The 17,313-nt window shown below is 33.5% G+C and overlaps 1 protein-coding gene across 5 annotated transcripts in view; it reads left to right on the forward strand.

The window, feature by feature from the left end:
* Positions 1 to 17,313, forward strand: part of TAF2 (TATA-box binding protein associated factor 2) — a 93,395-nt gene that overhangs the window by 19,643 nt on the left and 56,439 nt on the right. For 4 of the 5 annotated variants that reach the window (XM_046012182.1, XM_046012155.1, XM_046012163.1 and 1 more), the window contains exons 4-14: positions 187 to 305; positions 1,586 to 1,727; positions 3,009 to 3,240; positions 5,360 to 5,544; positions 7,019 to 7,132; positions 8,283 to 8,382; positions 10,211 to 10,296; positions 12,745 to 12,880; positions 14,188 to 14,342; positions 15,024 to 15,138; positions 15,481 to 15,590. In XM_046012182.1, the coding sequence (XP_045868138.1) occupies positions 187 to 305; positions 1,586 to 1,727; positions 3,009 to 3,240; positions 5,360 to 5,544; positions 7,019 to 7,132; positions 8,283 to 8,382; positions 10,211 to 10,296; positions 12,745 to 12,880; positions 14,188 to 14,342; positions 15,024 to 15,138; positions 15,481 to 15,590 (1,494 nt within the window). Of the gene's footprint in view, positions 1 to 186; positions 306 to 1,585; positions 1,728 to 3,008; positions 3,241 to 5,359; positions 5,545 to 7,018; positions 7,133 to 8,282; positions 8,383 to 10,210; positions 10,297 to 12,744; positions 12,881 to 14,187; positions 14,343 to 15,023; positions 15,139 to 15,480; positions 15,591 to 17,313 lie in introns of those variants that run through there. The other variant, XM_046012191.1, reaches the window with a different exon arrangement.

A 17,313-nucleotide genomic window follows, 5' to 3' on the forward strand; every position in this document is an offset into this window, starting at 1 on the left:
CATATTTATTATTTAATAGGTTTTTGTCACGATGGGTTGAGTAATAGTTACTTGGCTAAAAAAAATACTCTCATAGGTTCCATAAAATGATATAATACTTAACAAATGCTGTCAAATATTTAAGAAAATAGTTGGTGAGATGTTTGGCTTATTAGTAAAACAGACTCTTTTTTTTGTTTCTTCCAGGAGAAATCTAAATTATTTTTCCAATGCTTATGCAGCTGCCGTTAGTGCTGTGGATCCTGATGCAGGAAACGGAGAACTTTGCATTAAGGTTCCGTCAGAGTTATGGAAACACGTTGATGGTAAAATACCAAAAATATATTGACTGGATAGTAAAATCATGTTAGGCTCAGTGACTGAAAACGTCTATGAAAATTAATGATGTCATAATTGTAGATTAATAAGTTGAAATATACGGAAGTTGGAAGCTCTTTTTTTTTTTCTTAAGGATCACTGGTTAATAGGAAAGTAGCAGTTAAGGGCTGTGACAAAACAACTCATTCATTGTTGTTTTTAAAGTGAAAATTATTTAAAAAAATTGGATGGTTGGGACAATTTGCCAAGAGTTGAGAACCCATGTAGTCTCAAAGTGGTTTAGAGTTACAGCATGTCATAGCAGGAAGAATCCTAAAAAATCACCTGGTTCAGTTCCTTCCTTTTACAGAAGAGTAATCTGAAGTCCAGACAGTAAGTGACCTATTGAAGGTCACTAATTAGTAGTCAAATCAGGGCTAGAACATAGGGTTCTATGTTCTGCACTTTTAAGCACACTCTGTCTTATTATTTCTAAACCTTCATTTTCTCTTGTATAAAATCACAGCCATTATAATTATTATATATAACTCACCTACCTTTATTTAGCCTATAACCAAGATAAAGAAGTAAAAAAACTTTTTGTTTTGCTTTTGCTTTTTTTTTTTTTTAAATAGTTGGTGTGTTTGTGGGGGGCATTTTTCTTAAGGGGAGTTGCACAATTTAGGGGACAGTCATAGAAGGCTATAATTTCATGTTCAGGGATTGGAGATAGCCCATATGGTTGTAGGGTTTTAAGGGAAATTACAAGAAACCCCTTTTAATCTTAGGAAAGCAACATGTTTTTGTTATGTAGAAATCAAAGGTGACATAATAAATAATGCATTATGTAAATCCTCAGGTCACTTTTCCCACCCATTCTTTACTCCTATTCTCTGAAGTCAACTAACAATCTGGGAGGCTTTTTAAGTCTTTATTTTTCAAATTTTGCACTGAATCTAGTTTTGAACTGTTTTCTTGAGGCAGTATAACATTGTCAGAAATGTTGGGAGGAGGGTATGGCATGACCTGAGCCATATTTTGGGAGAACACAGCTAGCAGTGAGTGAAATTGAGTGTAAGGAAGGACATCAATGGAGGCAGGCTGTTGAGTTAGTATAGGTGGAGAGAAGGTGAGAGCCTAAACGAGGCTAAGTAGTGTAGTTTTTTCATTTAAATTGAGCTTTGATTCCCATTTTATGTTAGGGTAAGTCTTTGCCCTTATTATATAGACCACTGTTACTTAATTATGTATTTATGTATCAATGTATATATATATTTATTTGTTGCAGAATTAAAGGTCCTAAAGATACACATCAATTTTTCTTTGGATCAGCCAAAAGGAGGTCTTCATTTTGTGGTACCCAGTGTTGAGGGAAGTATGGCAGAGAGAGGTGCTCATGTTTTCTCTTGTGGGTATCAAAATTCCACAAGGTAGATTATTCTTATATATTTCAGTTAATTTCACTTTCCAGTTGCATTTTTTTCTGTGTATGTGCAATACATGTGTTTTGTGTAAAATGAGAAGTGTGAGCTTGATCCTCAAATTTACCTCTTCTGAATCTTGTTCCACTAGTTATTCATTTTTAGTCCTGTCTTATGTTTTCCCTTTCCCTCTCAAAAATGAGGCTTCTAAAATCATCTCAGTTTTTTATTTTTTAACTTTATACCGACGTAAAATAGCATATAGAAAATTTCACAAATTGTAAGTAAAAAAAGGTCGGTGAATGTCACAAGTGAACAAACCTATGTAATCTCACATCAAGAAAAAGAACGTTACCAGTGTTGTAGAATCGTCTGTCCTACCTATTTCCATTCACTACTTGCTTACCTAATGTCCTCCTGCCCAAGGTTAACCATTGTTTTGATTTCTAAAATACCACAGCTTAATTATCTGTTTTTGAACTTTAAATAGATGGACGTTATGCATTATGGTCTTTATATCTGGGTTTTTTTTTCAACACAGTGGTAGTGAGATTTACCTTCATTGTTACATGTACTTATAGTTCATTCCCAGAGCTCAATAGCTCACTGTATGTTATTGAAATATTATAGTACACATAGTCTCTTCAGATTTTTAGTAATCCTCAGATTATTAACTCCTTCAAGCCAAGGATGATGTCTTATACTTCTTTGTGTTGCAATATTAGGTACAGACCCTGACAGTAAAACCTGACCTTGATAGAAAGTGGTATAGAAATTTAATGTCTGGCTTTACTAACACTATTTGAATTAATACAGTGCATCGTGTTCTGCAAAAACAGTTTTCTAACTTATGGATCAGATTCTGAATATTGTGGTTTTTTAATTTTTATTTATTTATTTATTTTTATTGTGGTTTTTTTTTTTAGAATTTATTATAGGCTTTTTTAGTTTCCAGAAATGAGTACTACATAAAAACTGACTATTACGAATATGCAAGTGAAAATAATTTTTAATTTAAAGATTCAAAGCTAAGAACTCCTTATCTCTTTTTTAAGGGTTTGAACTGGCAGTATCATATGATATATTTTCTTGATATTGCCAAATAATATTTGGCGAAAAGTTTCTGTCTTTAATCAGATTCTTTCAAGTTACACAGTGAAAAGCTTTAATAGGCAAATAGCTGAAGGCCATTTTGTACCTATTCTGTAAATGTTAGAATAACTTATAAGTGGGGGGAATGATGTAGGTTATACTTTCACTATTTTTTTATACTGTTGATATTTTTTCTAGATTTTGGTTCCCATGTGTTGATTCATACTCTGAATTATGTACATGGAAATTAGAATTTACAGTAGATGCTGCGATGGTGGCTGTTTCCAATGGAGATTTGGTGGAGACAGTGTATACCCATGATATGAGGAAGAAGACCTTCCATTATATGCTTACCATTCCAACAGCTGCATCAAATATCTCTCTGGCCATTGGACCTTTTGAAATACTTGTAGATCCATATATGCACGAGGTAAGTCATAGCTTCTTGTTCCTTTCTCCTCCCAGCCTTTCACCCTGATAAAGGGAAGGATGTAATGAAATACTGAATTTTTTTCCAACTTTTCTTTCTAATTATCCAGAATATCACTAGAGAGAATAAGGATTCCTCATCTGATATATTAACTGATGTGAATTCTTGAATGAATTACTTTTAAAATGTTATACTAAAGTTTTAGATTTTTTTTTCAACAGCTTAGAGTTCCAAATGAGTTTCAAGTCTACCTTGATTAGAATAGGAGTTGATTTATGTAACTAGTCTGTATTAGGGTCACCTTTTTTTTGGCGTATGTTTATGAATGTTATGGTCCCATCTCTGGAATCTGAAATATTGCAATTTTCAAAATTAAAGAACAAATTTGTTCTCACTTAAGCATCTACAGAGGAAGAAAGATAAGGCTGAAGCCAAGTTTAGAATTCTGTTCAGCACACTTATGAAGGCTTCTTGCAGGTTTCTTCCATCCCATATCTTGCTATAAATGGTATATTAATTGGCAGACCAGTTAGCCCTTTTAGGCCTCCCTAAGGATGAGACTTCTGGTGTTCAGGAAGTAATGTATTGGTTATTGACACTCTCTACTTCTGTACCTGTTTAAAGTAATATTTGAATGAATCTCTTTTTATTTACTCTCAGTCCCTAACATTTTCAATTTTAGATTTTTATTTCTTAGTATAAAACTAAGATATACATTGACCATATGTCTCAACAGTATTTCTTTCTGTTATTCTAGCAAGATGGAGGGCAGTTAGGTTTAGACTGTCAGTAAGCTCCTCAGTATGTTCTTATATTTGCTTTCCTGAAATTCACAAGATTTATAAAGTCACTTGTGGAAAATATTCAGACTATTTTATGAATGGTTTTGCTTTTACTGGCTTGACCGTGAGTCTTAAAAGTATATTCACTGATAAGATTGGCAGAGAATTTTATTATCTTTGGTAAATGGTTAGCTGTAAAATCAATATTTGATTAGTACCTACTTTGTGTTTTGGAAGAATTTTTTCCCACTCCCAGGCCATTGGATGGGAGAAAGGTAAATGATCGTTAAGAAGTATTTTTCTTGAATACTTAGAGCCCACTTAGTCTTTCTCTGTCTCAAATAAATAGTTTTTACTGCATTATCAGATTTGCTGTCACGTAGGTCTTTCTAAAAGAGAATCTTTTTTTGATGAATAGTATTTTGGGTTTTGTTTGTGTACCAAGAAGAGTGCTAATTATAATGCGCCTTGGGCCCTTGACCATTAATTGTACATAGATCCTCATCACTCATGTATGTTAGTGTCTAGTCTGTTCTAACACTGTTAGAAGAATAATTTTTATCATACATTAAAAACTTTCCTTGCCTCCACAATCCTGCAACAATCAGAATTCTTTAGTATGGCTTTCAGGATCTTGTAGAATTTGGCCCTAATTTTCCTTTCTAGCTTTTTTCTCCATTACTTTCCTGTTTGTTTATTATATTTGTATAAGTACTTAGATTTTTCTAACCATACCATATTTTTTTCTATCTTTGACTTTGTTTGAGAATGTCCTCTTTACCTCTTCATTCCTATCAAACTTTTGTCCAGTTCAAAAAGATTAGCTCAGATTTCATCTGTAGCATGAAACCGTAGTAGGTCATTCTAAACAGAGTGATCTCTGTCATTGTTGATGCCATTTATTTGGCACAGAATCATGATACGGGGTGAAATGGTATGTTATACTTGAATGGCTGTGTCCAAGGTGGAACTATTCACTAGGTGAGATATTTATGAATCAAAGGTGGATTTGTAATAAGCCTTGGAAATTTAAATCTTTCTTCTTTTGTATGCTTATTGTGCAGAGGGCATTTTAATTTTGAACCAAAGTTGTATTTTCAGTGTGTCTAAGCATTTCAGACTTATAATTCATCATGAATATAATTTCTGAGTACAGTGAATATTTTATAAACATAATCAGTAAAAGTAATCACTGATTTCACACTAGCATTTTCCCTCATTGCCATGAGTTTGTTAAAAGGACTTATATGAAGTTTTCCTTATAATTGAGACATTTAGGAAATTTAAAATACTAAAGGTAACATTGTCTTTTAATGATCTTCCCTTTTTATTTTCAGGTTACTCATTTTTGTTTACCTCAGCTTCTTCCATTGCTTAAACATACTACATCATATCTTCATGAAGTTTTTGAATTTTATGAAGAAATTCTTACATGTCGATACCCATACTCCTGTTTTAAGACTGTATTCATTGATGAGGCTTATGTTGAAGTGGCTGCTTATGCTTCCATGAGCATTTTTAGGTTGGTATTTAAGATTTGAAATGCCCAAATGAGGGTAATGTTATGAAGACACGTTATTTTGTGATCAATTTTAAGATATGTTTCAGACATTTTTCCTTTCATTTAAATAGGATTTATTTTGTAAAAAATCTAATGTTTTTAAAATTCAAAATGTAGAAAAGCATAAAAAAGAAAATTTCCAAGTGACCCAAAACACTTCTGTTACTTTTATCCAGATGTAACTGATAGTGATGTTCTACAGATTTTTTTTTAGTCTCTTCTTATGCATTTTAAAAAATAATATAAGTTATATAGCTTATATAAATGTCTAATGGGCTTTTTTTCCTAGCATCATTTAAAAATTTACTGATGTCAGACATTATAAAAGAGAGAAAACTTCATTTGTTTTCTTTTTCTTTTCTTTTTTTTTTTTTAAGGATTTTATTTATTTATTTGACAGAGAGAAAACACAAGCAGGGGGAGTGGGAGAGGAAGAAGCAGACCTCCTACTAAGCAGGGAGCCCGATGTGGACCTGAATTCCAGGATCCTGGGATCATGACCTGAGCCGAAGGCAGACACTTAACAACTGAGCCACCAAGGCACCCTTCATTTATTTTCTATCTCCTCCTGCCTTACTTTCTTTCTTTCGAAAGTTCCAGATTTATAAATTTTATGCCTTAGGTTCAATCATTTTATCTTATTTGTGCCTAAATTTTCTCATCTGTAGAAGCAGAATAATATTACTGCCCCTGTATTTTCTGGAGTATGTTAGAAAGATCTTAATGGTCAGTGTATTTGAAAGTAAACAATGAAGCACAAAAAATTAATAGGGGTGCCTGCCTGGCTCACTTGGTAGAGCATATGACTCTTGATCTTGAGGTTGTGAGTTCAAGCCCTGCACTGCGTGTAGATATTACTTTAAAAAAAAGGGAAGCGGGGGGCTCCTGGATGGCTCAGTTGGTCAGGTGTTTGCCTTTGGCTCAGGTCGTGATCGCAGGGTCTTGGGATTGAGCCCCGAATCAGGCCCCCTGCTCATCAGGGGAGTCTCCTTTTCCTTCTTTCTCTGCCCTTGCTTATGCTCTCTCTCTTGCTCACTTTGTCTCTCAAATAAATAAATAAAATCTTTTAAACAATTAATAGTTATTATTAGGAAAAGGTTTTTGAAATTAGAAGAGTGCTTCATAGGAGGATCAGTTTCTGATGAACATACCTGTTTCAGGCGAATGATAATTTCCCCTTCCCCTAGAAAAAGATACTTAACATTTTTCAAAGAAATCAATGGGAAACATTAAAGTCCTTGTTTTAGGCAAAAGTGAATTAAGATTATGGATTTCACCTAAATTTTGAAAAGATGTAAAAGTTTCGGAAGAATGTTCTGTTTTTTCTCTTTTATGTTGAACTTGAATTGCCTTATTTTAAAAGTGTGATTGTTTTATTTTGACTGAGTAATTATTTATTTCTTGGTTATAATTAGCTGTCTCTTTTAAATTCCAGCACAAATCTGTTACATAGTGCCATGATTATAGATGAGACGCCTCTGACTAGAAGGTGTTTAGCCCAGTCCTTAGCACAGCAGTTTTTTGGGTGTTTCATATCCAGAATGTCTTGGTGAGTAATTTCATAGTTTACAACTACTGAGATTAAGAATTGGGAAAGTTTGTTTTTGTTTTCTTTTCCTGTGTTTTCTTTTCTCTCTGTCTATTTAGAGAAAAATAATGAGTATAAATTTCACTCCAAATTTTTTTACCATCAATGCACTGTAGTTCTATAATTTTTAAAAGAATTTTGATAGCAACAATTTATTAGAAAACTGAATGAATACTGTAGATATAAGGCCTTGAATGTGCAGAAAACTGTGGTAAGAATTCTAATGTCAGTGTTCAGTGTAACTGGTAATGGTCAAGATCATGTATAAGGTAAAATAACAGTCTTTCTACAGTAGTAGTAATGATATAGGTATTTTCCTGTTAGTGTTCGCCTTTGTACTAATATACTTGAAAGAAGTAAGAGATAAGAACACTTGGGGTTTTTGTTTTTATTAACTTGAGATGAATTTGAAGAAATACATGAAAGTCCCTTAAGATTATAATTTATTTTTGTTACCATTCTGTGCTGTATGTGGTAAACAAATATCGGTTGGTTTCTTTTTCTTTTTTGTTGGCAGAGGTTAAGTTCTCTTGATTTGTAATTTTTTCCAGAATAACATAGTTTCAGTGAAGAGTGTGCCTGGAACATGGTAGGCAAAATGTTTGAAGAAATGAATGAATGAATGGATAAGTATATGAATGAATAGATGAATGAATTGTGTTAATTCCCTTTCCTCTTGAAAAACCAAAAATAAGTAATTGAACTTTCGATCTCAGAATCCCATTGATAATTATGCATGGGATTTGCAAATGTGAACTTTAAAAATTGAGCAGTACAGTCCTGGCTTTGGGCAAGTATTTCCTTAGAGGCAGATGGTATGGACAGAGTTGGCCAGGAGGGAAGCAGTGCAAATGTAGGGACATAAATTGAAATAAGACTAGAAAGCAGATGTGAGGAAGGTGTAATGAATGGGTAAGTAGAACTTACTGGTAGGAAGTGGTTAAACCAAATATTTTGTTAATACATTTTTTTAAATTATTTTCATTTTTTAAAAGAATGCATTAAAGTACACACTATAATGTGTTCTATTACCTCTTTGGCCTTATCTGAAAATTTTTATGATTAAGAGAAGTTTTATGATTAAAAGAATATATTTTGACTTTTTGTATAGGTCCGATGAATGGGTACTGAAGGGAATTTCTGGCTATATTTATGGACTTTGGATGAAAAAAACTTTCGGTGTTAATGAATACCGCCATTGGATTAAAGAGGTAAAAATAGCCAGATCCATTCCCATTTAGAAGTCAACAAGACATGTTAGTCCTGATTCACAAGTCACTTGTCCTTTACTTTCCATAATTGTAAAGCACTGTCATTTGAAAGTGCCTAATTTTTCCCAGCGAAATGAAAATCACTTTACAGAGTAAAACTAATGGTCTCTTTTAGGTAATTCCGTTGGCAGTGTTGACTTCAGACTCTTTTGCTAATAGGCAAGGGAGTATTTAGGCTCCTTCAACATCAAATTAGTCATTAGATATATCCAAGCTCCTTGTAGTCATTGGTAACATAACTCTGTGCTTCTGAGATTTGTTTAGATTTAGAGCCCAGCTTCTGGAGTCAGATTACTTTCAGTCTGCCTCATAGCATTTACAAGCTTTGTGGCTTTGGTTAATCTTTTCTGTGTCATCTTTATAAGGAGAGTAGATGGGGATTATGAGACATCATACATGTAGTGTGCGTGATGCCTTGTACATCATAAGTGCTTCTTATTGTGCCGGCTAGCCCTTTTATGTTTAGTGCATTTATGTTCTCTGTCATTGTCACGTCTTTTTCCTATTAATTAAAGGTTTGGCCAAAAAGAAAAAATCAAGTGTATTTTGCCTAGCCCTTTCTGTTCACGTACATATACATTTTACTCATCTTGTGCTTAACTCCTTCCTTCTCAAGTGGAAAAATTTCAACCTTTAATATCTTTATGAAATAAACCCCTCCATGTTCCCCTTTTCTCATTTTATGTATCTTCGTCGTCCAAACCTAAACTCAAGTAAGCCGAAAGATAATTGTAAAGGATTTCAAACATCTCAACCAGAAAAGAATTTATACATCTAAACTGGAGGAGTCCATTCTTCATTTCAAAAACTATTAATGAAGAGCAAAAATAACATATAGCACTTACAATGTTTGGGAACTACTATAAACATTTTACAAATATTAACTATTAATTTTCCTAAGTTATTGTTATTGTTATTACCCCCATTTTACAGATGAGGAAACTGAAACAGAGAGAGGTTAAATTATTTGGCCATAGTTACACAGCTAAAGTAGTAGAGCCAGAATTCTAACCTGGTTTTTAACTACTTCACTATGATTTTTTTTTTTTTAAAGATTTTATTTATTTATTTAACAGACAGAGATCACAAGTAGGCAGAGAGGCAGGCAGAGAGAGAGAGGAGGAAGCAGGCTCCCCACGGAGCAGAGAGCCTGATGCGGGGCTCGATCCCAGGACCCTGGGATCATGACCTGAGCTGAAGGCAGAGGCTTTAACCCACTGAGCCACCCAGGCGTCCCTACTTCACTATGATTTTTACCACTTCTGTATATAGCTTACATATTATTTAAACTAGTCATGTGTTTGTAACACAGTTTTGTTGTCTTTTTTTTTTCCACTTAAACTTTTTTTTTTGCTTTGGTCTGTATCATATTAGAGTAGACTGAAGAAGTTTTAAAATGGTAGATTCCTGACATAATTTTATTTCCATTTCTTTTTATTTGCCTAAATCTTCCACCAGAAACAAAATACAAAGAAGGAATAAATGAACTTGGAACATAGGTCAGAGAAGGTTGGGAAGAGCCATTAAGAAAAATTGGCAGGCTGCTGGCCAGCCCTGAAGTCACAAAGGAGAGAAGGCTTTTTGGCTTTATTATTGAGCTGGCTGTATAGTCTGCTTTGTTTATAAGAACATAAACTACTTTGTAAATACATTTAATGTATTTTTAAAAATTTACATTTTGATTCTAGGAAATCGAGAAATCACAGTTCAGTTCTAAATTTTGATACGTAAAGATATTTGCACTGACTCCTATTTTTATGTTTTTTAGGAGCTAGACAAAATAGTGGCATATGAACTAAAAACTGGTGGAGTTTTACTACATCCCATATTTGGTGGAGGAAAAGAGAAGGATAAGTATGTTTGTTTTTCAGAGGTGGTATTGTAAGCCTTGTATTATGGGTTCAGTCTTTGAGGATTACTTGGGATGTGTGTTGAGGCCCACACAGACCAAAATAATAGTATGTAATATTGAAACCACAAATACTGGTAATACTCTCATTACTCCTTTCCTTACTTTACTGTTTTTACTGCATGCGATGGCTACAAATGGATTTAAACATTAAAGACTCTCAAAAAAATATAAGGCTTTACTCTTTTTCCATGTTGATTTCCAGATGGTAGTAGATTATACTGTTTTTAGAAAGGTTTAAAAATAATGGGAACAAGTATTTTGCTTATGGACCACCAATTATTTTCTTAAGTAGGTAATTTCAAGTTCAGGACATCCTACCTATACCTGTTTGTCTGAATGGTCACCTACCTAGACACTTACTTACTCTTTGCTTTTCCCCTTCTTTCCTTTTACTTCCCTCCCTCTCTACCTTCCTTCTTTCTTTCCCTTTCTCTCCTTATGATGTGTAGCAAATCCCTGTAAAGAAGACAGCCACTTACAGCAAATAATGGTACTGGCAGGCAGTCTTGTTTGTTCTAGTGTCCATAGATTCCCTAAAGGAATGTGGATTGAAATGGGTGGGAAAGTTTTTCTGTGTTTTCACTCATTGTTAGCTGACATTTTATATTTTCCTTAACTATGAATGTAGGCAGCAGACAGTACTATCTTTGACTTTGTCAACAGTAGAAATCATAGATCTTTCCCTGTCGTGTTATAATTGTTAGCAGATATTTTGAAATACTCTGCACTTATCACCACCTCAATATTACTATAATAGACCACTGCCAGATCTCATTATTTAATGTATTAATAAACTAGCACATATATTGGCATATCATAATTTTTAAATATTTTTATAACTGCATTTCATTATAATTGGTTTTCTGTGTAATTCTATATATTTTATTTTGTGCATATGAAAGCAGTTTCTCAAAAGGGGACGTACAAGATTAACCAGGCTGCCCCAGGGTCTTAAAAAAATCACCACAGAGGTTAAGAAATTTAAAGTTCTATAACCAGTAGCCTTTTCTTTATTGTAGCATGGTCACCAAGACAAGAGTAAGTTCATAGGAAAGCATAGAAATTTGGAGTTAGGCAAACTTGGATTTTTGTCAGTATTTTTGTGATCTTAGAAAATCATATGACCTTTTATGTTTTAATGTGTAAAATGACGGCAATAGTCCTTAACCAGGTTGGTTGTGAGGATTACTTGAAATCAAGTTTCATAAATACTAGTTCCTGTTACTTTCTTTCCTGACTGCCTGCTATATGGCAGTTTCCCAGCATATGATTAGAGCATTGCCATGGTGTGTAAATATTGTTTACACTGAAGGCTTTTACTTTGGTTCTGCCCATTTATTTAGCTCTTGTATGTTTAATTTTTAAAGGCAAAAAATGTCTGGAAGCGATATACCTCCCTCCCACCAGTTCCTCTTAGAGATAGCCATAACCATTTTTTGTGTGTATGTGTGCCTTTATTTATGTATGGCATTACCAAATGTAGTTCAGTCATACATATATTACTGTGTAACTGCCAAATTGACAAATACTTTGAATTTCGATATGCTGTGTTTTTAAGCAAGTGTAATGACTACCCTTACACATTAATTGTGAGAGTGTAATTTGGTACAGTAATTTTGAAGGGTAATTTGTTGGTACCAATTAAATAGCCATTTAAAGTAGATGATTTTTAGATTCAGTAGTTGTATTTCTAACTCTGTTGTAATAGGAATTCTACTTCTAGACATTTGCCATACAGAAATACTTGCACATGTGTAAAAAGACAATACTACAGCATTATTTAAAATAGTGAAAAATTTTAAACATCTTAAGTGTTCATATATGTCATAATTTTTTTGTATTACTAGACTGTACTTTTAATAATTTTCTTTTCATGATGATGATCATCATCATTTCAGAATTTAGAATTTTTACCTAGTCAGTCTGGTCTTTGTCCCCTGCATTTTATTTATTTAGTTAGTTATTATTATTTTTTTTTTTTTAAGAAAGATTTTTCCCACCCTAGAATTAGGACAAGAAATTTTTTTCCTTCTTCTAGTACTTTTATAATTGTTTTTGCTATGTAGTACACCTGGAATTTTTTTTGTGTATGTGGTTTAACCTTGGGATATTGGTTAGAATTATATTAATTATAATGATGAATTTGGAGAGCACTAAAATATGGACACTGTTCTTATCTAGGAGCTTGGATGTGGTTTTATTAAAATTTTCCTTTGTGCTTTTTCATGAAACTTCATAATTTTCTTGCAGTTAAATTTATTTTTAGAAGTTTCCTACTTGTGTTGCTCTCATGCTAAGAAATTACTGAGTTATATTATCATGATGTGGCCATGAAACTTGTTTATTTAACACAAATTTGTCTTATTAAGTACAGTTGTTTATATTTTTAGTCCGGCTTCTCATCTACACTTTTCAATAAAGCATCCACATACACTTTCCTGGGAATACTACACTATGTTTCAGTGTAAAGCTCACCTCGTGATGAGATTGATTGAAAATAGGATCAGTATGGAATTCATGCTACAAGTAAGTAGTATTGAAGTTAAGGACTTAACAGTTACAAAGAAAGATACGTTCTGTATGTATAATCTGAATGCTATTCTGTAGAATAGGAGTCTACGTTCTGTATGTATAATCTGAATGCTATTCTGTAGAATAGGAGTCTACGTTCTGTATGTATAATCTGAATGCTATTCTGTAGAATAGGAGTCAGGCCTCAGGGGTTGTAGCAGGAATTCTGTTACTAATTAGCAGTTTGCTCACAAAGTAATCAGTGCTTTTCGTTTGTTTCCTCAGATGTAGAATGAGTATCAATACTTACCCACTTAATGCTGGATTGTCATGGGTATAATATTAGAATGTGGGAATGAAAGTAAAACGTATTTGTATATATGATTTTGTGTTCAGCATTATTTAAAATATTAAGGGTGAACTGCCACTTACGAGTGTTTTCAATAAAAACACCCAAACCTGTGATGTTTATTTTTGCTACTATTAAATTCTGTCATATATTTTAAGCAAGTTTTGGTGTAAATAGTTGAGATATAGTGGTTGAGGTAATAGAAGCAAGATGTATTATAAATGGTCAGCTATTTTTTTTTCCACTGATAACATTCTTACAGGTGAGTGAAAAAAAATTTTTTTGTAATTTTTTAAAGCATTTTATGTTTGCCTTAAAATTAAGTTTCTTGGGGCGCCTGGGTGGCTCAGTGGGTTAAAGCCTCTGCCTTCAGCTCAGGTCATGATCCCAGGGTCCTGGGATCAAGCCCTGCATCGGGCTCTCTGCTCAGCAAGGTGCCTGCTTCCCTTCCTCTCTCTCTCTGCCTGCCTCTCTGCCTACTTGTGATCTCTGTCTGTCAAATAACTTTAAATTTCTTTAATCTTTCTGTCCTTCACCTTACCATTAAAGTGGAGCAATATTAAATGAGAGATGGTCCATAAAGAAACTTGTAGAGCTGTGTAAGTCTTAATGAGTGTTTTCAACTTGCTAAATGTTTAGTTTCTTTGAAAGTTCATGATACAATATATTATAGGTGTTATATATTATTGCTATTATAATCCTTAAAAACAATGTTCATTGTTTGGCTAGGACATCATTAAAATTGACTTACATTTTGAGGAAGAATAGTTTTATAGTCTGGCTGTTTAAATCTTTGCATCCTTTTATTGCTAATAGTCTTTAACTAGATCTACCTATATAGTAAGATATGAAATGTATTATCTTTGTAATTGACTATAGTAAAGTCATAATGCAAAATGGGTATAGTACAGAATTGAAAACAATGTATATTGTGTTACACAAACTTACTAAATGACCCTTTTCATCCATACAGGTCTTCAATAAACTGCTAAGTTTGGCTAGTACTGCTTCATCACAGAAGTTCCAGTCACATATGTGGAGTCAGATGTTGGTTTCCACATCTGGATTTTTGAAATCCATCTCAAATGTCTCTGGCAAAGACATCCAGCCTTTAATAAAGCAGTGGGTGTATCCTTTTCAGTAGCAGCTCACCAAGGAGGGAAAGGGAATAAGGTTATATGTGTCAGGGGAAGGAGGCAAAAGAAAGATTTGGGAGACCAAAGGAGAACTATTTAAGTTGCTAAATAGTAGTAGAAATAACTAGGAACTGTAAATCATTTATGCTGAGATGCCTATTAATCATTGAGATATACAAACATGTATGTTTATGCTTGTAAAATTTGGCATATTTTGAATTGCTTTTTAGTGTGTGAGTATTGCAGTAGGCTTGATGATGGGGGAGGTGAATAATCCACCAGACAGGCCTGGAGGACGGCTCATTAGATGTAGCAGTCTGGTGGCTTTTAGATGTGGTTAGGGGTTGGCACAACTTAAGTGCTATCTGGGAACTTTTCAATTTTTACATTTTTTTCATATCAAAGCACTATTATATTAATAAACCAGTACAGTGGTTTTACTACTTCTTTCAAAACACAAATTTGTTAATATTTCAGAAATTTTGTTTAAATCTGGGGAAAGAGTTTTCACAAAAATTTTGAATACTTTGCCACCTGGTTTCCCCTGAAGTGTGTTCTCAGGCCTTGAACTGGTGAGAATGTGTCTGAAAGTTATCACTTACTGTAATGAGTCACTTATTTTGTTTAGTACAAATTCATCTCAGAATTCGAAAGTTCCTTTACAGTTCTGCAGAGACCAGAGTGGAGTGGTAAAATTTTATGGAAGTTTTGCATTTAACAGAAAACGAAATGTTTTGGAATTAGAAATAAAGCAAGATTATACATCCCCTGGAACTCAGAAATATGTGGTAAGATTTTTTTCCAAATGGCCCTTTTTACTGCTTTCTTCCCCGTTTCAATATAGGAAGGGCTTATGGATGGAGAACTGGTTCGAAGATATAATGAGATTTTGTTTGCAAAGGTGGAAATTGAGAAAACACAAACTATCAATGATGGAGGTTATGATGGAGATTTCAGGGGACACAGGTTACCCCAGTTCTCCCCTCCTTTGGTGCCAACTACCTTTCTGTGTCTCCCGATACAAATCTTCCATGGTACTGTTTTATATCTTAAAATATATACCTGTACACATAAGAATACATATGTGGTATTTTTCTAGCATTATCTTTGAACACTGTTTCTTTTTAAAGGGACCACTTAAAGTGACAGTGCAGGAGTTAGATGGATCTTTCAATCATACGTTGCAAATTGAAGAAAACAGCCTTAAACATGATATTCCCTGTCATTCCAAAAGCAGAAGGTAGGCATTGAATCATAACTTTAAACTGCAGTTGATAATTAAAGTGTAAGTCTCACGGATTAAAATGCCAAAATAAAAATCCTAATATATACCTAAGTTTCAAGTAAAGAACATATTATCTGGTATCTTTTTTTCTTCCTTCTATTTCAAGTTGGTATTACCAAATATTCTTTATTTGCTTTCTGTTCTTGACATTTTTATTCTTTGAATTAATTAATTTAAAAACTTAGATTTAAGAATCTTTATTTTGTAGGGTCATTGGGAGGTGGAATAGAAGTTTGATTTTTTTTTGGAGCCAGGAAAAATTCAAGGCAAATTGCTTGGTTTATTAGCCCCATTGGATTAATATCTATAGTAAATATTGGAGAAATGATCATTAAACATAAAGGAAGGCGCTGAATACCTATGTCACAAAAAGCCCCTGCATTTTCTTTACTTTGTCTTTCTCCTTTTCCCTGTATCACCATTCCTTTACAGAACATTCTTTTTTTTTTTTTTTTTTTTTAATTTATTTATTTTAAGTAATCTCTATACCCAGCTTGGAGCTCGAACTCGCAACCCTGAGATCAAGAGTCCCATGCTCCTCCACCTGAGCCAGCCAGGTGCCCCTTCATTTATTTATTTTAAGCAATCCTATACCCAACATGGAACTTGAACTCATGACCCCAAGATCAGGAGTTGCTCAGCCAACCAGGTACCCCTTAAAAAACCTTCTTGTTGTTTTTCAAAAAGGCACATTGTCATTTTCCTTAAAAAGTACCTGTACCCCTGGGGCTAATAGTATATTATATGTTAATAAAAAATAATAAAGTATTCAACCGTTCATCTTCAATGTAGTATATTTTTTCTTTACCACTGTTGTTAGTCATTAGCGTGTATTCTGAATAAGAAGATGGGAACATTTTTGTGCTTTGCTGGAAGATTGTGTAGTAATATCAGAACTTCAGGAACAGAAGTTTTACAGTCATGACTACATTGAGGTCATGTCAGACAGATGAGGATGTCAGTTGATTGTGACGGCCTTCAGAAATTTGACTGTGAAATTTCCCTGAAACCATTTTTTTTTTCTGCAAAAATTCTTTCTTAGTTCAGGCTGAAATTTCCCTTTCCTTTTGTTCTGTTTCTGCCTTGGAAATTGGGAACATCCTATTGCTACCCTTTTCGTAACATTTCCTCAGGGTTTTTCCTCTATAGTAACAGTATGTCCTTTCGGTATTCTTTGGTATGAGGAACATAGGAAGACTGTTCTCTGTTCCTATTTTAATTTGTAGTCTCTCAAGTTTTTAGTATATATCCAGTAGATTTTATCATTCAAGAGTAATTTGCATGGAAGCAGTTGCTTTTTGGAGGACTTTTCCTAAATATTTTTCATATTAATCAGTTGTACATGTTAATTAATATTAAGATGTTTTATAGTTAACCACATACTTCATTTCATATGGGATAGTTCCTTGCACATAGAGCACATGTTCAAATTTATGTTTCTTTTCAGGCTGGTTATATTTTCAATTTTTTTATAAAGGATTTCTTTGTTGATAGATCGATCTTTTCTTCATAAGATTACCAGTTTTTAGAAGTACATCTATGTTTTAACCTGGCATTTAGCTTTAAAAAAAGCATATTTTTGCTTTTTGTTAAGCTTTCATCAGGAAGAGCTTTCAGTATCATTGACTTCATTCCCTTCAGCTTCAAAATAGATTTTTCTGGTGTTTAAATTCCATTA

This window comes from Meles meles, chromosome 1 (assembly GCF_922984935.1).
Source record: "Meles meles chromosome 1, mMelMel3.1 paternal haplotype, whole genome shotgun sequence".
Taxonomy (NCBI): Eukaryota; Metazoa; Chordata; class Mammalia; order Carnivora; family Mustelidae; genus Meles; species Meles meles.